The sequence below is a fragment of the Gigantopelta aegis genome, chromosome 3 (assembly GCF_016097555.1).
Source record: "Gigantopelta aegis isolate Gae_Host chromosome 3, Gae_host_genome, whole genome shotgun sequence".
In the NCBI taxonomy this organism is placed as follows: Eukaryota; Metazoa; Mollusca; class Gastropoda; order Neomphalida; family Peltospiridae; genus Gigantopelta; species Gigantopelta aegis.
In genome coordinates, this window is record NC_054701.1 from 20,372,552 (window position 1) to 20,395,224 (window position 22,673).

The 22,673-nt window shown below is 35.3% G+C and overlaps 2 protein-coding genes across 5 annotated transcripts; one reads left to right on the forward strand and one right to left on the reverse strand.

Annotated features, from left to right (window-relative positions):
- Nucleotides 1-954: 954 nt before the first annotated feature.
- LOC121367668 (mediator of RNA polymerase II transcription subunit 21-like) lies at nt 955-11,504 on the reverse strand. 4 transcript variants are annotated; one of them, XR_005957409.1, is made up of 8 exons: nt 11,377-11,460; nt 10,302-10,416; nt 9,233-9,392; nt 8,947-9,079; nt 8,667-8,831; nt 8,180-8,501; nt 5,851-5,962; nt 4,273-4,300 (listed from the first exon to the last, which is right to left on the reverse strand). XR_005957409.1 is itself a non-coding variant. In XM_041491978.1 (5 exons), exons 1-4 carry the CDS (start codon nt 11,416-11,418, stop codon nt 3,638-3,640), a joined length of 426 nt encoding a protein of 141 aa, XP_041347912.1. In that variant the 5' UTR covers nt 11,419-11,504; the 3' UTR covers nt 955-1,295; nt 3,631-3,637. The 4 variants fall into 4 exon arrangements, 1 of the variants encoding a protein (XP_041347912.1); XR_005957407.1 differs by lacking the exons at nt 10,302-10,416; nt 11,377-11,460 and adding an exon at nt 10,114-10,294; XR_005957408.1 differs by lacking the exons at nt 10,302-10,416; nt 11,377-11,460 and adding an exon at nt 10,114-10,294 and having other exon boundaries at nt 4,282-4,300; nt 8,210-8,501.
- A 1,956-nt stretch (nt 11,505-13,460) lies between these two features.
- LOC121367669 (60S acidic ribosomal protein P2-like) lies at nt 13,461-22,528 on the forward strand. The gene is made up of 4 exons (XM_041491979.1): nt 13,461-13,579; nt 17,561-17,730; nt 20,247-20,345; nt 22,404-22,528. The coding sequence occupies exons 2-4, from the start codon at nt 17,562-17,564 to the stop codon at nt 22,481-22,483; spliced, it is 348 nt and encodes a 115-aa protein (XP_041347913.1). The 5' UTR covers nt 13,461-13,579; nt 17,561; the 3' UTR covers nt 22,484-22,528.
- Nucleotides 22,529-22,673: the final 145 nt, after the last annotated feature.

Genomic DNA, 22,673 nt, shown 5'->3' on the forward strand with positions numbered 1-22,673 from the left:
GTACTACTAGGCACTAGTGGGAACATCTCTGTTAGCTCATTTGGTTAAAGGGCGAGACGTAGACCAGTGGTAAAGCGCTCGCTTGATACTGGTATATCAACTGTGACATCAGTACTTCGTTACTGGTATATCAACTGTGACGTCAGTACTTGCTTACTGGTATATCAAAGACTGGTCCGTCAGGTATTCCACAAGAGGTTTTAAAAAATAAAGTAAATATGCCGTTGCCGTTTCTAAATACAAATATTTGGAGATGAAATTTATTAGATTAATTTGTTTTAATGAAGTTCGACCTTTTTTGAAAATATGTCAATGATTATTGATGCTCAATGTCATTTTAAGCCTGCGTTTTAAACTTGAATTAAATGCCGTCTGTTTTTAATAATTTACACAACACATTTGGAAGAATTATATATTTTTTTAAAATATAAAAAAAATGGCTACTACTGTAACCCTCCACGACCTACAAAATGTTTTTTTCTTTTTAGTGGAACGCATGTATGTGCTATCCTATTTAACAGAAATATATTAAAAACACATTTTGTTGCATCACAATAGCGTAACAAATATATTCCACATTCCAAATGATAAATTAGATTTATTAAATGATCCATCACATCTCAGAAAATTATTTTATATCGAACTCATGTTTTACATATAGGGAATTCTGTCCCACTTTCCATTAACGCAATATACCATACATGTTTTTTCTTATCTGTATTCACAGGGGTATTACTATACAAAATTTATTTCGTCAAACTGTACTTTTAAGTTAGTAGTAAACTGCATTTTAATGTCACTAAAAATCTGTTATCAATAGACTTAGTACACTGAAAATGGTACAGTATATCAGCTGCAGTATAGGTCAGTATCTCTAAACACCGGGCGATGTTAATGGAAAGTGGGCCTATGGAGTGATTTTACACGATAATGCATAAAGAACAATATAATACATCAAATTGGAAGTTGTTTTATTCAGTACATGTCTTTTACAGCTGCAGTCCCATTTCCTCATCCCATAACACTGCTTTACAAAGCCAAACACAAACACAGCTATAGTTTTAATAAACTTGTGGGTCTTCAACTGCCTTGTAAATAAAGATTCCTCACATTGCATATACTTTTGATTGCATTAGCGATTATTTGAATCATCTGACTTCATTGAGGTTTCTACATCAAAATGGTTAATCCATGCAGCCATGTTTTTCAGAATCATATCTTCCGTTTCACTGCCAGCATTAAGATGCTTTTATTTGAGCAGTTCAGAAACATTAAACAGGTGCACAGTCCAAAGTCTGAAAAAACGACAAAAAACAATACCATACAATACAATACAATACAATACAAATAAAAAAAAGAGTTAAATACAGGCTAAAATATTTTTTAATGTTGGACTGAAAATGTAGACATACATTGCAGAATAAATAATCAAATTAAGCATGTACTTACTAATAAAACACTTAATATAATTTTTTTAAAATAATAAAAAATATGAAGTTCTGTTTTATATCATTCATGGTTCATACATAGAGGATTCGTCATGAATGTCTTTTAATATGGAAAATGTCAACCGAGTCTTATGTTATTCAGTATTTGTCAACGTTCTGCCGAGATAATTACCATTTAACTAGACGAGGTTGATATTTTACATATTAAGAAACACAAGTAAAGAATTCTATTTATCCTATAACATTTCTAAAATAACATTTTAATTAAATTCAATCCAGAACCAAAGGCAAGCTGGCAGAGCACCAAGGCAAAATTAGTTGAAAGTGTTTGGTTACTAAAAAGCGAGAGAAAAAACCTGTAGCAAATTTTGTCACCAAACAGTCAATTCTAATAGCAAATGTTTATTATTTAGCAAATTTTAAGGATACATATATAGAGGATTCGTCACAAGTATTTTTTAATATGGAAAATATCAACCGAGTCTATGTTAATCGGTATTTGTCTCGGCAGAGCCTCGACAAATAGTACCAATTAACTAGACAAGGTTGATATTTTACATATTAAAAAACACGAGTAGCGAATTCTATTTATCCTATAACACTTCTAAAATAACATTCTATTTTTTTTTTTTTAGTAAATCACAGTACTAAAGTCACCACCATCGATAGTATGATGTTATCACGATTAGCACAAATTAGTTTGACGTAACGCATTTTAAACAAATCTTTGAAAACGTTACGCTCAGGTACACGGGTCTTGTTGGTTTGTAAGCAAATGACCCATCAACAGCAACAAATTACCTAGAGACCTTGCAGATTTGCATACCGTTATTAACCCGGGTTAATAAAGAAAATTATCACATGGCATTATGACATGGATATCATGGGTAAGCCCCTGCGCGTGCTGTAACCTCACCGTGGTGCAGGGGTGTAACATTCTCTTTGAGAATGGCCAATACAGCACAAATTGAAGTTTAGAGTAAAATTCGGTGTCCGTAAAATTCTGTGATATTTGTATTTGTATTTTTGCACAGTTCTTTACACTGTTTTTGTTTAAACCTTGAATTTTTATATTGATGATGATCATCACTTTATTTATTTGCATTACCATAGTTTGACACCCAATAGCCGATGTATTTTTCGTGCTGGGGTGTCGTTAAACCTTCATTCATTCATTCATGGGTAAGTTAAAGGATAAATACATATACATATACTTTAGAATCTCGTTGGGTCAAACTCCGAAGGGTCGTATACACTGTAACGCTCGAACCAAAACAAAGTCCCAAGTTACACTTACACAATGTTAACTGAATGGTTGGGTCGAACTACCCGATGGGTCGAACACTTTCTCGAGTACCGACAGGGTTCGAGCCAACGGGATTCAACTGTATATATATAAATAAATATATATATACACACAAACACACACACAGGCACGGTGGTGAATTATGTAGGGCACCATGACATTTTTCTTGTAGTTTATGAAGTTTGATTTTTTGGGCACAACAGTAAGTAAAGGGGGCAACCATGCCACTTTTATTCTGTGCCATGGTAACAGTGAACCATATTATTTCAAGGCCCTGTTATGGACATGTTTTACTATATACCTGTGTTTTAACAAACTATAGATGTGATTTATCCTATAACATTTTAATTCAATTTTTAATAAATAACAGTACTAAAGTCACCACCATCGGTAATATGATGTCATCACGATTAGCACAAATTAGTTTGATGTCACACATTTCAACTAAATCTTTAAAAACTTAATGCTCAGGTATACAGGTCTTGTTGGCTTGTAAACAAATGACCCATCCTCAGCAACACATTATCTAGAGACCTTGCAAATTTGCATACCATTATTAACCGGGTTAATGCACTAAATTATCACATGGGTTTATGACATGGATATCATGGGTAAATTGTGGGATAAATTTTGTTATTACCCAAATTTTATAAACTTTTTATGAATTTTTCTGCAATCATTACAGAAATCTAATAAGACTACAATGTTTTGACACAGGTTGCCAATCTCTTTAAGACTGGCTATTTTAAATGGGAAAAGTTAATTACCAACCAATTTTCATTTTTCACAACTACCCATAACAAAACTAAAAATTCCACAACTTTCCTGAAAAGACCCAAGATTTTCATAATTCCCTAAGAATCCTGTAATCAGTACCTAGATGTTACGTGGATAAGTCTGCAGTTTCCATGGCCTGACAGTAGAGTTGTGACTGTGCAATGTCGTGTAAGGCATTCTGTATGTTCTCCAACAGAACCTCTCCTGAGTGCACCACAGACTCCAGGTGTTTGGACGACTCTTGGTTTTCCATTTCCAGTTTACGCAGACTTGCCATCTGAAAATAACACATCATAAGTTAACACCATCTTTAAAAAAAAGTTATTACTCCAGATCAACTCACAATGTAACGGTTACGTAGCACCATTCTTAATTTTCTGCAGACTATCATATATTTAATTAATAAACCAATTCAAAGAGAAAAGAAAAAGAAAAATCATAAATCAATTAGAAAAATAATGTTAATAGCAAATTACAGCTACAAAAGAAGGAAAATCTACTCCTTTTTTTTTCTATTTCCTATTTATTTTCTGTTGCCAGTGTTTATGCATCTCATTATGCTATTTTCTTAAATTATTACAGCGTTTCTCACCACATATTTTTTGACAGTGACTGATTAACAAAGGTAAAGAATTAATTACAGAACACCGACAAATGAAAACACATACCTGGAGTTCAAATGTGGACTCTTCACTTGGGAGAGAGTCAATCAGCACGTCAATATCCTTGGCTGTTCTGGCGATCAGCTTAGAGAAGAGAACGGCATAATCTGAAAAATATTTCAAAATTCAATTCTCAAAATATTTCATACCATAAACTAAATGAGTGTGTTCCTTAGGAGACAACCAGCAGCAATTTTCAGATGTCTACTTTTCATGATTACAATTACACACCTCACATAGGGCCATCTGATAAAAAAAAAAAAACCCTGCAAAATAATGTACTATGTCATCAATGTATTTTCATTTAGGCCTATCCTGCATCTAGTTTTCGCCATGAACAAAATCAACTCGAGCTGGAGATCACTCTCTTAAAATGGCACAAGGGTTCAGAACGTACTCGGCCACTAGCCAAATGCAAGTAAAAATTCTGATGGATGAGTTAAAAATGCAACTATCAGTCCGACTGGAGATCAGTCTTTTTCCGATTGCCTGTATGGTTTTTTTTGGCATCAAATCTGCAACTCCGCATCAGCCATGCCAAAATTCCAAACCATCCAAACAGCTCAGAATGATGACAAAATGCACAACAATACATGTTCCTCACTGACAAAAAACAACTTCAGAGTTCTGAACTGCACAAGTGCGATATTTAGGATACAGAGCCGGTCAAAGATCGATACTTCCTGGACATGGCTTATTTATCTTTAAATTATGTTGCCGGTGAATTTTTAATAAAATGTTCTATTAAATACTTGTGGGATGTCATTTGTGAAAAACTTTGTCTTTACTAGAATATTTCCACATTTATTGATTCGTCAAATCTAGCAGAGATTCTGGCAGGCTAGTAAACCTTTAGTTGGTTTTGGTCCAGCTGACTGATGAAATATTTTCCTTTTCTGCACTACTGTGGTGAATGTCCAGCAGTCCTATAAAGTTTCAAATAAAATATCACCAACATATTATATTGCAAGGCAATCAATTTGCAGCTCTCCTAAAATCTTCCAGACGAGTGTGGAGGGGAGAGAGAGTGATCACTCTTCTTTCTTAATAAAGAATGCATCTACATTTTGTTTTTAAAAAATAAACAAACAAAACATAAAACCTGACACCTCTTTCCAATAAGAAAATAGAAGAAAATAAAAACTTTCTACAATTTATTTCAGATGAATGATTCAGGTGTCAAATTTTATTTGGGGGTGTGGGGGTGACACAACAAGTGTTGTGTTTGATTTAATAACCAAAATTAGGAAAGCAAGACAAGCTGGCAGAGCAGCAAGGCAAAATTAGTTGAAAGGGTTACTAAAAATCGAGAAAAACACCCAGCTGCAAATTTTGTCACCAAACAGTCAATTCTTTAGTAAATGTTTATTATTTTGCTAATTTTAAGAATACATACACAGATATATATATATATATACACACACACACACATACAAAGGGGATGTATGGGAAAGGCATGGTGATGGACAATGACATTTTTCTTGTAGTTTATGAAGTTTGATTTTTTGGGCACAACAGTAACAGGTGCAACCATGCCACTTTTCGTCAATGCCATGGTAACAGTGAACCCTATCATTTCAAGGCCCTGTTATGGGCATGTTTTACTATATACCTGTGTTTTAACAAACTATATTATAGATGTGATTAAATAAGTAACCTTCTTGTGGTGGAGCTGGCACCTTTCCAGCTGGTTTCTCAAACTCTGTGAGCGGGCTAGGCTGCGCACATTGCTGAAGAATGCCAATACTGTTACAGAAGTGGTCTGCTTGCTGCAAGAAATAAACATGATTTTAAAAAGAAAACATGTTTTTATTGTTAGGCATCATGCCCATACATTAAGCTTATTATCACTGTTTAATATACGGTAATAATAATAACAATGCTGTCACAATGTCCTGTCGTGGAGGGAGGAATCTAGCTCAGTTGGTAGAGAGCTCACCCAAGAAGCAGGGGTCATAGGATCAAATCCCCTTGGTGGACCCATCTTTTAATTATCATTATTGAGTATTTACTTTATTTCTGTATAAAATTGCATTTGAACTGATTTACCAGATAATCCAAATTTCAGGAGCCGTTTACTCAACCACAAGAAGTTAATTATATCTCATCAGGTGCGAGATTAGCAAGCTTGTATTTAAATAAGAAGTTACATCTAGTGATGGGAATCGCTTGGGATTTCATCATTGATTATAATCAACTTTCGATTACACAATCGGTTAGAATTCCACGACCATAAGAAGGCTTTGAATTATAAGGACCATGTACCTATTGTCGTGTGCAGCTTCCAAATGGCTAATTGTACGTTTATTAACTATTTAATATAACTTTTCTTTATGTACACATGAAAACAAACCTAAACCACTGTACATTTCCATCAATTTTATCATCTAAACTGGAGGCACAGTTACAGTTAACATTTTCCCACATAATCGATTATGGATTTTTATAATCCATCATCACATCGTAAGAGCCAATCCGATCAATTTTCGATTATAATGGAACATTTTACATCTATCACACAGGTATGTCTAGCAAAATGCTGCGATGTCTTGCAGAATTCTCAATGTACTAGTTCTTTTAAAATGCCATCTCTGCAAGTCACAGATCTAAGTTTCAGCACATGAAAACAGACACTAAATATGATTAAACTATAAACCTGAAACTCATTTGGATAAAGATACAACAGAGTGAAATAAGAGTCTGTAATGATGAAACACAAAAATGCTCTTATAAAATAGATTAGAGGTCTGTACAAAATAACTGTTACTTCTCAGAAGGGGATCAGGCTAAAACGGCAGTACTACCAAAACGGAACCATTTTTGTTAGCGAAAACGGAACCAATTTGGCCATAAGTATAACGGCACCTCAATTTTTTGGCAAAAAAGGAACCTTTTTCAAAAATATATATATAGCAAGTAACAGTTCAAAGATTGATGCATTGTTATGTCTGGTCCGAACATCCATTCTGACCCTGAGATAATTAAAATAGTCCATCCCATCCTCCTACAAATAGCTAGGGCTACCACAAACACTTCAAAAAATTACATGCTTTTTTCCCTATGCACTCTCAGCGAAGTCGATATAGGTGACATGGTTAATATCATCTGGTATATGGAATCTGTGTCATTGTAATGTTTTTTTCAAGATTTGTGTCTGGACAAATTTTGGAGGATATCTAACAGCAATTAAAGGCAGGAGAGTAAATTTTCGTAGTTGTTAATAATTTAGTTCGGACAATAGACAAAATATTAAATCTAAGTTTTAAAATATGAAAAAAAAATTAAAAATACCGTTCGTCAAATATATCATATATTTAAAAAAATAAAAATTCCATTGAATAAAATAAGAGATCATTTATTTCATGGACAAACATTCCACATTTGTTATAATTTTGTGTACGAAGTCAATCTAATTAAAATTAGCTCCACTATTACATGTCGATCTAAAGACAGCCAGTTGGAGCTCATGTCCACCAATCAAAACCTTACTTGCAGAATCCTGCCAGTGATTTAAAAATAATTTGAAAACATTCCGAATTATCCTGAGGGTATACGACATGGGGGACCAGACAACTCGGACCCATGGACAACTCGGCCCAGACAACTCGGCCCCGAGTTATTGATACAGGTTCATTGATACTTGCGGAAAGCGGCTATATGTCGAAATCAGATTTTCAAGTAGCAGAATTGAACAGTTTATCCTAGTATTTCTCAATCAATACAGTATTTATATGCCAAAGCAGTAAAATTACGACATGTGCAGACCAATTTCTGTTACATCAAAATGACTGCCGCAACGTGCTACATGCAAGAGTGGTGTATTAAAAAACCCGGGAAGCAGAACGAGAAAGTACATTTTCTCTTTTATTTTTAATTCGACCACCTACATATATTTTATAATACAGAATCACCAAAAGAACATAGAAAGATGTGATAAAAGTCAGTGGGCAACAGGGGCGTAGAGTTTCCCACAGGCTGATAAAAACCTAGACGTCGACACGTCACCAGCTGTGTACCGTCCCCACAGTTGAAAGATTTTGCCCTGTACATCTACAAAGGCCTTCCTCTGTCGCCGTCGCGTCTTCCTCTGTCGCATCTTCCTCTGTCGCGGTCGCGTCTTCCTCTCCGACACATCAGCGGAATCAGCCTGGCCTCGTGCAGCATTGGGATCAGCTTGTAAAAGGGAGGGGCTGTTCCGAGGGCACGATGGTTCAGTCTGTGATGCCAGCCCTCCACATCGTCAATAATGACACCCTCAACAATGGCACTCGCCGGCTGGAAAACGTCAGTTTTAGCAGTTTCCTTGATCTTCAAAATAAACAAAATTATTATTGTTATGTTATATTCCATTATATATATCATTATTATTATGTACCATTCTTATTGTTATATTCTATTATATATATATATATATATATATATATATATATATATATATATATATATATTATGTACCATTCTTATTATCGTTACCTTCGCTTTGACGGCAAGCGTTGTCTGGATGCCGCCCTCCGGTCCGTGGACGTGTGCCCTGGTTCCGTTGACGAAGGTGTCGCCGGTCTGCTGAACAGTGGCTGAGCACGTCATCTTGCTGTTCCTCACGGAACAACACCACGTTGTACCATCGCCACGTTGTCTCTGCAAGAAAGAATAATTATTAATAATAATAATTAATAATAAATACACTAAACATAAAACAATAATTAATAATATTTGTTCCGATTAACTGTATAGTATTTGCGAAATAGTATACCTTAACGGTATACGAGTAACCGTTGTTGACTAATTTTCGTTTCCGTCGTTGAGAAACCGCATCAAGAATTTGATAGTGTGGTTCATCATCAGCTGTGGCGGCCTGCTCCTGGGGGGGTTCCTCCACAATGGACCTATAAATGAAAGCAGGAATGTCATGAATATACTACATATAACGGTACGTGAATACGTGAAATGTGTTATTCCTAATACTAAGTTTATCGCTGATACCATTATTATGTTATTTTATGATTTATTAAGGACCTATTACAACACTTTATGCTTACCTTTCCTCTATACGCTGAGGGATGTCGAAGTCAGCCGTCACATTGAAAGAATTTCCCTCATCATCTGCATCTGTTTGGTTGATAACTGTGCACTGTGCACAGGTCCAATCAATTTCTGTGTCAACCCTTACCATCTGCCGGTAATCCTCTTGAGTGATTCCTGCATTATTAAAATTATTATTACCATTTTTATTTTTCTTAAACATAAAATAACAGTCACTTTTAAATTTTACGGTAATACGTTACCCAAATACTCAAATACTGTACTACAAATATCACATATCGCAAGCAATATAAAACAAATAAACAGAAAAAAAGTGGATAGAGACAGCTCACTGTAATTGTTATAAAGTTACTGTCTGTAAATCAATATTCTGTTATCCTACATCAAGGGGATTAGGCCCTACCCACCTCACCTGTATTAGAATCACAACTCACAGCTTCATGTGTTAACTGTTAACACCCTTTGGTAGATGAAAGAATAAACGATTAGTCGCCATCGATTGAAGTTACGTAAAATAATTAACGATTAGTCGCCATCAAGGACAGCTGGTATATATGTTTATCGTTTCGCACTTAGGATTCAATATAAAAAATATACAAATGACAATATGAATTTTTTTTTTTCAGCACTATTCGGCAAATATCACCTTTTAAATGATTTTCTTATTTTTATTTGTATTCCTTTCTCCAGTTGCGGTCCACATAGTCTATAGTGGTGTTACCTTTTAAAACATTATAATACAACTTTCAATAAATTGAATTATGACTGTATTTTGTTTGTGTTTTCCTTTATGGTTTACTAGAAAATCTAGACATTACTTTAAGCAAAGTGGAAAATAGTGCGTGCGTATTAATTTCGCGACATAATATATACTCACCAGTATTACAGGTGCGGTGTTGCCATCGTGAACAAACGTCGCAGCGTAATGCATGTTGTCTGGGTCGAACTTCATTGGAACAAAAGCAACACGGATATGTCGGCATTTTGTTGGAAAGTGATATTAGAAAGTGATGTCCAATAATTCGGACGGTTATACACATTATTTGAAAATGGCATCATGCTCACCAATTGGAATTACTTCTTTAAAGCAGGAAGTCAGGAGGCTATATCCACGAGTGTTGTTACAACGATAAATAACTTTCGCATGTTTTTTCTGGGATCATCTCCAATGTTTAGGTCACTGATTGTAGAACAAAAACAAATTATTCGAAAAGCGGAAACTATCTTCAAAGATAAATGGATCAGCAATTTATCAATCCGACATGACACTTCGTTTCGGGACGTTTATGTTAAGGTGAGACTAATTCAAAACTAACAAAAAATACACTCTTTTATTTCTATGAGAATACTTTAATTTAAAAAACAACACTTGTTCAACAATATTTTTCAACAATAGACAATATTGTGCATGTGCCGAGTCGTCTCTGGACTCCGGGCCGAGTTGTCTTGCGGTGGGCCGAGTTGTCTCAGAACTCTGGGCTGAGTTGTCTGGGCCAAGTTGTCCACGGGTCCGAGTTGTCTGGCATTCACGACATGTTTCGTGTGAATTACGAATGCCATAAAACATGTTTTATTTTATAAAATAAATAATTTGTAATGTAAAACTGAAGACTGATTTAGGTTTTTTTTATTTTATAAATAAATAAATAATTTTTAATGTAAAATTGAAGACTGATAACCCACCCCATACGTATTGGTATGGTTCGCTGTACTGCGGCCACTAAAATAGACTCGCCCGATATTTTTAGAATTTGTATGCTCCCAAATAACGGTATAAAAGGCGAAGTGTGATTGGTCAATATTTAAATTATTATTTACAGACGAAATGTTACCTGGACATTGGGTACTAAGCAGTGTTGTTAGTTTTAAATCACTGGCAGGATTCTGCAAGTACGGTTTTGATTGGTGGACATGAGCTCCAACTGGCTGTCTTTAGATCCACATGTAATAGTGGAGCTAATTTTAATTAGATTGGTACGAAGTCAAAACAAGGGTGCGAAAATTGACTGTCATCGATAATAGGCTTTGTCACTTTAACATTAAAATACTTCTCAGTTTTGATAACATGGGCCCCTCAAAGCATTTCCTACGATTATACCTGAATAACTCAAAGAGAACAATATAATAAATACTACGCTACCTGGTTCACTGCATCCTGTAACTGAGTTAATCTATCAGCCATTGCAAACAAACTCAAATTTGTTCGCCATTTAGTGAACCTCGATTATCTAGTCCGGATCTAGCCAAATTATTTCCCCTTTAAACGGCGTTAAACAACCTTAAAGGTACACGTTCTATATTATAATTACATGGATAATTATGACTTAAGGACCTAGCTGTCTACATGATCATACATTTGTCCAAAAACATTGTTGGACAAACCAGGACAAATATTTCCACTTGTTGTTGCGCAACAAATGTATGACCGTGTAGACCACTTTTGAAACAAATTTGGAAAAGGTAGTATTTTACATTCTTGTAAACTGTCGGATTAAAAAAAAAAAATTCAACGGAGGTGGGGGGGGGGAGGGGACGCATATATATTTTAAATGTTTATTATTTATTTATTATTATTATATTTTGTAATTTATTGGGGGGTTTTAGTTCGAAAACTTTACTGTAGTACCTGTCAAAACTGTTCCAATCTAAAGGCGTAGCTCCCAGTACGCACAGTACGCATGTGCGTAATGAGAGAAAAAAAAAATAATAAAAAAAAAAAAAATCCCGGAATAGGTCGAGGCTGTCTATAATTGTTCCATAAAATATCCTCTTAAAATTGACTCGAAAAAAAGAGAGAAAAAAATGCCTCAGAAAATGTTCAGAATTCATTTACAGGCGTCTTGAGTTTCAAAATTTTCACGAGGGGGGGGGGGGCGAATCACACACACACACACACACACACACACACACACACACACACACACACACCGCTCGGGCACTCCTTCGGCGTAAGTAATGCTAATTTGTTTTCTGGCTACGGCCCTGCAATCGCCTGCACTTTTTTGCTATTGGATGTCAAACATTTGGTAATTCATTACTATCAACGTAATGACTGCTCAAATTAACGAATCAGTTTGATATATTTTTTAAATATATATTTTTCGAAGGAGAATTCATGACTCGAACCCTTAAAAACGTCGTTCGCTACAATCTAGACCTCTCCTGAGGATAATGTTTTTAGTATTATCTAATAGTAAACATTCCTGGGGATATAGTGCTTCGTCGGGGGAAGGACGTAGAGCAATGGTAAGGCGCTCGCCTGGTGCGCGGTCCGTCTAGGATCGATCCCCGTAGGTGCATGGATCATATATTGGGTTGTTTTTCGTCCAGCCAGTGCTCTGCAACTGGTGTAGCAAAGTCCGTGCATGACATGTACTATTGAATTATTCTGTCTGTGTATATAAAAGATCCCTTGCTGCTATATAATAAAAAAGAGTAACACATGGCGTGGCGGCAGCGGGTTTCATCTCTCATTATATGACGCTATATATGACCGTAATTAAATTCAATCTGATTTAAATCAGCTCTACTGGTATATATAGTCGTGCGTTGTTATTAAATAAAACATTCTTTCCTTACTTCGCACGGCCGTTCAACATTTGCCATATACATAGCCTACGGAATTGAGTACCAATTTCGAAAGCCTGGTTACGCCCTTGTGTATTATTGGCAATCCAATATAATTATGGCCGCCCCAATATTAAGACCACTTTTAATAAGACCAACAAGTGATATTTTAAAACAGCTGGGGAAATTACACTGTAATATTATTAATAAATAAATGAAAATGGCATACCGAATGCCAAATGCCAATGTCACAATTATGGACAATAAAGTGGGACTTGGCGAGATGACCAAATACTGAGACGAGTTGGTAACTTGTGGAGCGATATTTCTCATTCCAGCCAGTGCACCACGATTGGTATATCAGGCCGTGGTATGTGCTATCCTGTCTGTGGGATGGTGCATATAAAAGATCCCTTGCTGGTAATCGAAAAGAGTAGCTCATGAAGTGGCGACAGCGGGTTTCCTCTCAATATCTGTCCTTAACCATATGTCCGACGCCATATAACCTTGTGGAGCGAATTGACGAAACAGTTAGAATAGAATACTATTTCAAGCAAGGAAGTGTCAATATTTTAAGAAATGTTGCATAAATTATTTAGAGGGGAAACGCTCTTTAAAAGTCACGATGTTCGACTTAAAGAAAATCAAGACTATCTACGAAAAATGCCGAAGTGAAAACGAGGTTGAAAATATCGAGCCTCCATTTGATCTCTTTGACCAAAGAATTTCACAAGAACAAGGCGTGCACTACGTTTCGTGTCTACTTACGACTTAAAGTAAGACCAACACCACTTGAAATAAATAAAAAATATAGATTTAACATAGCCACAAAAGGCAGTTACTAAGTAAATTAGGTTTTAAAAATTGAATTCATACATTAAACTAACAATTGCTTTCCACCACGTGGAGTAGTTAAAAATACAAACATGGCGGGCCGAATTTACGCGTGTTGTAACTACTTACATTAACAAAAAAACGTCATATGTAAATTTGGCTTGTCGACTTTTATTAAGTTTAATAGCCATGTTTTAACAAAGTAACACACTTTTATGGTGGGTTTTTTTTATATTTATGAAGTAGGCCTATCCAGACGGAGACAACTCTGCCCACGTCGAGACAGCGGTATAATATCCGCCCGGTCCCCTCCATTATTATTTTTTGTTGGGGTTAGGGGTTAAGGGTTGGGGTTAGGGGGGGGGGGGGACCGGGCGGATATTCCCCCCCCTTTTTTATTTTATTTCGTTTTTTGGTGGGTTTTTTTTTTTTTTTTTTTTTTTTTTTTTTTTTGAAAGGGTGTGGTGCCAACCGGCCACCCAGCGAGAACACTGACTATAGTAATAATAATGCATTATACTGATAGATACCGCCCAACTATGGTCACCATTAAGAATGACAACTCTGCATGTCGTACGTGCATATCGTAGTGTGTCGGATGGGTTTCTAGAAGTATTGCACTATAGAAATAACGCAAAAGACATCATTTGCCAAATTCCCACATTTATTACATTAAATACATACGCACGTATGTACGCAAAAAACCAACAGAACACATGTACATAAATAGTTATAATAACGATCATCTCCAATGTTTAGGTCATCGACTGTAGAACAAAAACAAATTATTCAAACAGCGGAAACTATCTTCAAAGATAAATGGATCAGCAATTTATCAATCCGACATGACATTTCGTTTCGGGACGTTTAGGTTAAGGGGGGACTAATTCAATACACCGGCGTCGTGGTAGGCCATCAGTCTACAGGCTGGTAGGTACTGGGTTCGGATCCCAGTCGAGGCATGGTATTTTTAATCCAGATACCGACTCCAAACCCTGAGTGAGTGTTCCGCAAGGCTCAATGGGTAGGTGTAAACCACTTGCACCGACCAGTGATTCATAACTGGTTCAACAAAGGCCATGGTTTGTGCTATCCTGCCTTTGGGAAGTGCAAATATTTTTAATAATTCTGGACAAAATATTCAGTTTAGAATTTTAAAAGATGAAAGAAATAAAAAGTACCTTTTGTCAAATATATGAATCCAGGTCGTTTCGTCCTAAAACCATTTCGAACTCTGCGTTGTTGTGGTGCGGCGATTTTTACCCAATACTTACCCAATACCACTATTATATCATCACACAAGAACCCCTAAACCTGGATATTACTAGTTACACGTGTTGTTTGCGGTGAATTGTATACACCGCAGACTTCAGTACGTTGACTTACCTTTGTCCAGACAAGTGAAAATCTGCTCGGACAAACAAAATTTACCTTGGTGGTTGTCCAGTCCAGATTATTTCTTTCATATTCAACTGACAAGTAAATATTTTGTAAATACCCATTCAGTGATACTTTACCATTTACTTGTTTGGGCTCTCATTGATGTACAAGGTAGTGTTTATTCTTGAAATTAAACTAAAGATGTCCCGTAAACAGGTGATTTGTGACCTTTATTGGAACAGACTATAACACATTTTGATCGATATGTGTCAATTTCATTTACCCTTAAACAAACTTTTAATTTAAAACTGCAAGTTAACTGATTATTTTGAATTGCAGCATAAATTATTAATTATGACAAGCATATTTATTGAATATAAATTCAATATAAGTACATTAGAAATTGACACAATCTGCAACAATTTAAAGGTGCTAAATAATGCAAGCTGTGATAAAGATTCTTCATTAAAAATGTATTTTCTACCAGCTGATAAAATTATTTCCTATAATCATTTATGGGCATATTGTTAAAGGTATCTTCTTTAAAGGGACACACCCTAGTTACGGCTAGTTGTTAACCATTACGGCGTTGTTTTTCGCTATTAAACCAATTTTTTCACAAATAAAATTGCACTTTACTTACAGTTTATTATTTAGAATATACATTTCCATTCACCTGAAGTGTTTTTTGGTAATCCTGGTGTTTGTAATACCACAAAATGCATTTTTCTTATTTCTGAAAAACGGACGCACGTTTGAGTAAAAACCGTTGAGCAGACAAGGTCTAATCTATTTTTAGACGGGATATTTCCATTTCAATGTCACAGATGTTGGTATACCACGTGACCGTTATCATTTTGGTTCGATTTTCTGTTCCCATAAAGTGCACAAATCACCTGTTTACTGACATTTTTCTTTTAATTTCAAGAGTAAACACCACCTTGAACATCAATGAATGCCCAAACAAGTATATGCTAAATGAGGTAGACTATCATTAAATAGATATTTACAAAATAATTACTTGTCAGTTTAACCTTTAGACTACTGGATTAATTTTTAACAAAAACCACGTTGAGTGGGTACAAGTTTATAATTTTTATTAACATATATTCACTTAAATATTTTATAAATACATGAAATAAAGTTCATATATGAATCGGTAAGTATTATTTTCGTGTCTTTTTTTTTTTAATTTTTATTATTTTTAGATCGGCTAATGGTGATTAAAATTAGGCAAAAAATCTAAAAAGTTGCGTTTACTTACGGGCATTTGTGGCCAGCTGTCCAGTATTTATGTCCATTATTCCTGATAACTGGTTTCCTGACCAGAATTTTTTTTTTAAACCCGAACTACAATTCATATTGCAATATTTGGTAATATTCGTTGTTGGTAAAACAATCAAATTTATTATCAAATTAGCTGTCACAATCGGCTATCGATTCCTGAAAATTACTTGCCGAAAACCACTTTTTGAACTCAAAATTTCAAGGTATTTTCAATTGAAAAAATCAAAACAAAAGCCACCATTTTGAAAAAAAATCTTTTTTGTTTTATTATATTTCCGTTTCTGGTGAGTGTCGTGTGCAAAACGGCGGGAAATATGAATTGGGGAATGCATGTATACAGTGTACAGTATGTCGACTGATGTGACGTCGGGCGAGATATCTCGCCTGCAGTAAACGGAAGGTTAATATGTAAGAAATAATCGACAAAAATATTTTTTTTCTATTTCTGACAGTACTATAGTGAAAAATTCTGCTTATACCCTCAGGATAATTCGGAATGTTTTCAAATTATTTTCAAATCACTGGCATGATTCTGCAAGTAAGATTTTGATTGGTGGACATGAGCTCCAACTGGCTGCTGTTAGATCCACATGTAATAGTGGAGCTAATTTTAATTAGATTGGATTCACTGTTGCCAGAGATCGACATTATCTCGATAGGATATATCTATATTTTTTCCCCGTTTTATCTACATAAAAGTTGAGTTGGCTTATACATCATAGCAACCATTGTGTACGAGATATTGAGGCGAAACCTAGTGTCTGATTATCCAGTTGGCTAATACACAGCGATGTACGGTATTTAACAAGTGAACTAGCCGTTTTTCATTGACCAACAGTATTCCACAAACATCCAATTAAGAAATATTTTGTGTTTTCAGAATACATTCTTTTCATGGTTAGCTTTGGTACTCACAAAATTCGCTAATTGCGAATTTTAAAAACAATTGGCAAATTTTATTTTAATTTGGCGAAATAATTTCGTGTATTAATTAATATTTGTTATAAAAATAGCTGGGTTTATGTAAGTTTAATGGATAATTTGGCAAAATGTTCTGCTGACCCAGAGCTAGCCCTGGTTTTTATTGCCATTACAATGCTGTAATATAACTGACACGTAATCAGCACACTTATTTTTTTAAATTTCAAATGCTGCATTTTAGTGCCCATAATTGTGTGTTTTTTCTGAGAACACTGAAATGCAGTATACAGTTAAAATGTACATCATACTTCATGTCCATATTTGTGATCTTACAGAATGCGTTACGTGGCCGCTTACCTGCTTGCTGCTATGGGAGGCAAAGTCCCAACTGCTGCCATGATTGAGAAGATACTTGGAAGTGTAGGAATTGAAGCAGAGGCGGACAAAATCAAGAAAATAATTGCTGAACTGAATGGAAAAAATCTGGAGGACCTGATTGCAGAAGGTTAATATTTGAGTAGATTTTGTACCACACCCACTATCACCCATGTAAAATGAATTTTAGGCATGCTAACAAGCATCCACATAATCAAAAGTAAATGTGTTAATATACAGTACTTGAAGGGAAAAAAACAATCACGCTTCGCCACTTAAACTTTAAAGGGACAAATTCTAGTTAGAGTAACTTTTAGCTCCCGTTTAACATGTGAATAATTTAAAAAAAAGTACAGTGGATTCCGCTTATTTGCATAGGCCCGGTGAATGAAAAAAATATGCCATTAAATGGCGTATGCAATAAACCATTTGGCCGGATGTAAAGTTCATATAGTCTGCTGTAACCATATAAAAGCCTATCACCAGTCTATAACGGAGGAAACGTAAACATCTTGCATTCCCAATGAGAAAACAATATATGCTATTATAATATGATTGTTCATAGTTCATTTTTATGTGAATTAATGAAATAAATGTTATATACCTGAGTGTTGTTGTTATTTTGGGGCTACAAAGTTTCGTACACGCGTAGCAACCTTGTTTGTTTCACTGCAGATTTGACCTATTTATAAAGCTGGCCCATTACTAGACTAGCTTCGGTCAAATTAGTGTGTAAAGTGCAGTTTTTACCACACCATCGTGACAGCCATCCTCGTTGGGTTGAAGGCATCCACTTTCAATATTTTTGCAAGTTCTTTTGCCTTTTCAGTTAAAATCGGCCCAGATAACGGTATATCTTTCAGGCGGGCATTCGCAAACCACTTAGAAAGGGCCCCCTCAACATTCGCTACTTTTCCTGTTCTCTGCCGTTTTCTATCTGGATTAGCATTGCTGTGATACTGGTTACGAATTTCCTCTTTCTTGGTCGAGAAATTTGTGATTGGGAACACCCAAGTTTCTTCGCGATGTCCGTTTGCGATATTTTTTTATCTAACATTTCTACAACTTCATATTTGTTTGCAAGAGATAAATCGTTTCTTTTGCGTTTGTTTGCCATATTCGAGAGCATGAACTGTCTTGTTACCTACAGGTTAACGCGCCGAGAAGTGAAGAAATATATATCTATTCGTGTCTTAATGTGTAACTATAAGCTTGTTTGTATACAATTTTATTCGATCATTTGATTATCAAAACATCTATTGACTGTTCTCCCAAGTAGGGCCTCAATTAATGACGTCAAGCATTATCTCGGCACATGCTGAAGCTAAATATAACAGTGGTACTCGAAGGCATTAATTTACTCGATTACATTTTAAAAACCACAACTAACAGATCTCATGAAGGAACTCGGATGTAATACAGTAAAATGATGTTTATTTATTTACAAAACACTGGCTATGACAAATGACAGCAGTCGATTGTTGTGTACTTAACCAAGCAAGCCCGGCAAGGCTGTGCAGTGAACACAGTGAGCTTTGATGCGACACTCTGGCTAGACGGAGTCGGTGATGGAGATTAACAAATGTGACAGGTGTTATTCTAGTAACTTAAATGACTGACAATTAACAGTGTACAGTAATAAACAACTCAAAAGATTTGGTAAGTGTTAATTCCTATCGTAGCACAATCTACGGTTTCACATGTTGGATAATATGATTTTGATCGGCTTACTTGGCAACAAAAAAAACGTTGTGATTTTCCATTCTGTCTCTCTCTCTCTCTCCCACTCCTTTTTTTTTCTCCACCACCTTTTATATTTGACTGAAGATTTTTATTTTTTTCCAGTTTCTCCATGCAAATAACCAACATGTACACTCAGAAGGTCATTCAATTAAGCGATATTATTTGTACTGTTTTAATGCTAAACTGTTCTGTGCAGCCATATAATATGCAAATAACCGATTTATGCTATAAACTGACATGCAGTTAAGTGGAATCCACTGTACTACAAAAAGATAACATCAATTAAAACTGCCATATCTTGAATGCCTTCATATAATTTAAGTTAAAGGAGCAGTTGATCACTCGATTTGTTTTGTGTGGCAAGGTTTTGACATTTGATACGATAACCAGTTTTATGCAAAGGTATTCAAAATTTAAATCTGTATAAAGCTATTTAGAAAGTTATTTAATTCTGTTTTAAAAATAATTCATGTTCCTATTTTAAGATTTGAAAAAACCCAAAACTGGTTCATAAAATGTTTATTTAGGTGGAGTTGATACTTTACACGAGCGTCAAGCTTACCATATTCTACACTTACAATAACTGCTCTAAATTGTTTTACTGAATTCCACGATTCCATTAATTTTTCTGTAATCACATAAAATCAACCCTCTTCTATTAAACCTATTAAAGGGACTATCCGGCATTTTCAGCTTTAGCAAAACTGTTTATACCCCGCAAAACCAACAAAATAAACACATCCTGCTTTTTCTTGTTTTTTAAAACATCTTACTGTAACCTGTTTTAAATATAAGGCATTATACAAATTAACTGCCACATTATTGGACAATCTTTTTATTGAACCAGTGTTTATCATCAGAAGATATTGGATTCATAATGATTTTTTTTCTTTTGTTGTACAGGTCAGAAGAAACTTCAGTCTGTGCCATCTGGTGGTGCTGTGGCTGTGTCGGCGGCGGCGGCAAGTGGTGGCGGTGGGGCACCTGCACCAGCCGCTGAAGGTAACAACAACCACTAAGAGTCACTGTAATCGAGTCACTGTAATCGTCAGCTGACAACCATTTCACATCTTTCTTCTGTAGGGATGTGCATTATTATCGGTATATCTCCAGCCAGTGCATCACAACTAGTACATAAAAGGCCGTGTTATGTGATACCCTGTCTGTGGGATGGTGCATATGAAAGATCCCATGCCGCTAATCGAAAAAGAGTAGCCCGTGAAATGGTGACAGCAGATTTCCATAACCATATGTCTGACGCCATATAACCGTAAATAAAATGTGTTGCTTAGTGCATCTTTAAATAAAATATTTCCTTCCTTCGTCAGCGGACAACTCCTTAACATTTTTCTTCTGTGGGGATGTGCATTATTGCCGGTATATCATGCCTGTGATGATTGAAAATTTGTGTAAACCATTTATGGGTTATGCAGGTATCTGAAAATTACGAGAACAATTGTTTGATCCGCGTGTTGCTCATTCAAAACTTAATTTTGCATCAACTATTGTTTCGTTCACACACAAAGAAAATGGGTTACCTGGATTTATTTCTGTGTAACTGATAAAATGGGCTATGTAGATTTTCAATTCCCATAGGCCAGGACCCATATTCACGAAAAAGTGTAAATTTACGTCTACGACTAGCACTTACGTCTGCCGTAGATTTACGTTTACGTGCAAGAAGCACCTTATTCTCAAAGATGGTCGTAAATGTAAACGTAACTTAGTTGGACGTAAATCTACGATTTAACACTCTCACTGGAGTAATTAATAAAAAATATTAGAAACGATGGCTACCGGGTAAATAACAAATGCGCAAAACGCAATTCTGTTTGTCGTCTGCTAACAATAACATTGCGAACAGTGAACCATGGCATTTTGGTATTGGTGGGTATTCGCGTTTTGGTACGAACTTGAGGACATTTCTTAAAAAGGAAAAGATAACTCAGGAGAAATTGGCCGAGTCGAAAACATTCGTTCGATCACAACAAAAATATATTCAATCCGTGGGCGTTCGCCATCGCAAACTGCTACATTTATTGGAAATACTGCTAGTTTCCGTAAATAATAGTAAATAACGGTGATCGTGCTTGATTTATTATATGTACACAACTTACGAGCAGCGTTAGTTGCAACCTGAGGCACTCATATTTACGTCCAACTTTACACGTAACTTACGTTTTCATTGTTTCGTGAATAGCTCTTCAGTCGTAGATTTACGTTTACGTGTAAAACTAGACTTGCGATATTTTGTGAATATGGGTCCTGGTTATGCAAAAACAAATTCAGGTAACCCATTTCGTTTTCAGGTAACTCATTTCATTTTCAGGTAACCATCATGATCTTGTAAATGGTGTCATAAATTTGATGCAAGAACTAAAATGGGTTACACAGACTATACTTGCACAAACAACGCATAAATGAAACGATCACTCTGTGTATGTAGTTTAAAGGGTAAATAAGATGCAATTACCATGCATCTTACCTATACTGATACCCATCCTTACTAATATGAAGTTGCTGTTTCTCCTTTAAAACTGATTTTGCAAGTAAATAATTTATGGCTAACATTTTCGTATTACACTTCCTTAAACTATAAAATTTAATGTTGAAATAATGATATGTTTACATCTACTCTGGCCGTTTATAGATAGTTATTTACACTTGAAACTTCTGGATGGTAAATATAATTTGTAAATAGTGTTGTGTGCTCAGTGTGATAGCCATTACTATTTCAATCAAAGTATAAGACGTAGTAGTAGACTAGATAAAATATAAAAAATTCATCGAATATTGAAAGCGGTCTTAAAAATAACATGCCTTAAAAAGTACTTGATTTTACATACAACCTAATAGTGTTTATTATAATACATTAAATCTTAACTAGAATTAATTTTTGGACAAATTCTGCATTAAAACCCCATCATACATATTGGATCAATAATTTCATTACTCGGTGAAATCCGTATTTGTCCATTTATTTCTGTTCATTCCTTTGTGTTCAGTTGATACGCAACTGCAAGTTGGATTTGAATTCATTTTTGGTTTTAATTTTTTCAGGCAAAAAGGAAGAAAAGAAGAAACCAGAACCAGAGTCAGAGTCTGAGGATGAAGATATGGGCTTTGGTCTCTTTGATTAAAAGTGTAGAAGACACACTCAAATAAACATTTTAACAACAACAAAATATATCGATTTATTTTTATTCTTATTGAATTAATTTTTTTTGGTTAGGTTTGTGTGTTCTGGTATCGGGGGAAGGGTGCACGGAGGGAGAGATTATTGTGCGAAGCTGCATGTCATAAAATGGCAGTACCCGAGTATGTAGATTA

What these genes read in the sequence shown, in the direction of transcription:
- LOC121367668 (XM_041491978.1), bottom strand. Translation starts at nt 11,418, where the DNA reads ATGGCTGATAGATTAACTCAGTTACAGGATGCAGTGAACCAG. An exon ending in TACAGGATGCAGTGAACCAG is followed by an intron (nt 5,963 to 11,376) that starts GTAGCGTAGTAT and finishes TATTTCTTGCAG; the next exon opens with CAAGCAGACCACTTCTGTAA. An exon ending in AGTCCACATTTGAACTCCAG is followed by an intron (nt 3,809 to 4,199) that starts GTATGTGTTTTC and finishes TGTTATTTTCAG; the next exon opens with ATGGCAAGTCTGCGTAAACT.
- LOC121367669 (XM_041491979.1), top strand. Translation starts at nt 17,562, where the DNA reads ATGCGTTACGTGGCCGCTTACCTGCTTGCTGCTATGGGAGGCAAAGTC. An exon ending in GGAGGACCTGATTGCAGAAG is followed by an intron (nt 17,731 to 20,246) that starts GTTAATATTTGA and finishes TTTGTTGTACAG; the next exon opens with GTCAGAAGAAACTTCAGTCT. An exon ending in ACCTGCACCAGCCGCTGAAG is followed by an intron (nt 20,346 to 22,403) that starts GTAACAACAACC and finishes TAATTTTTTCAG; the next exon opens with GCAAAAAGGAAGAAAAGAAG.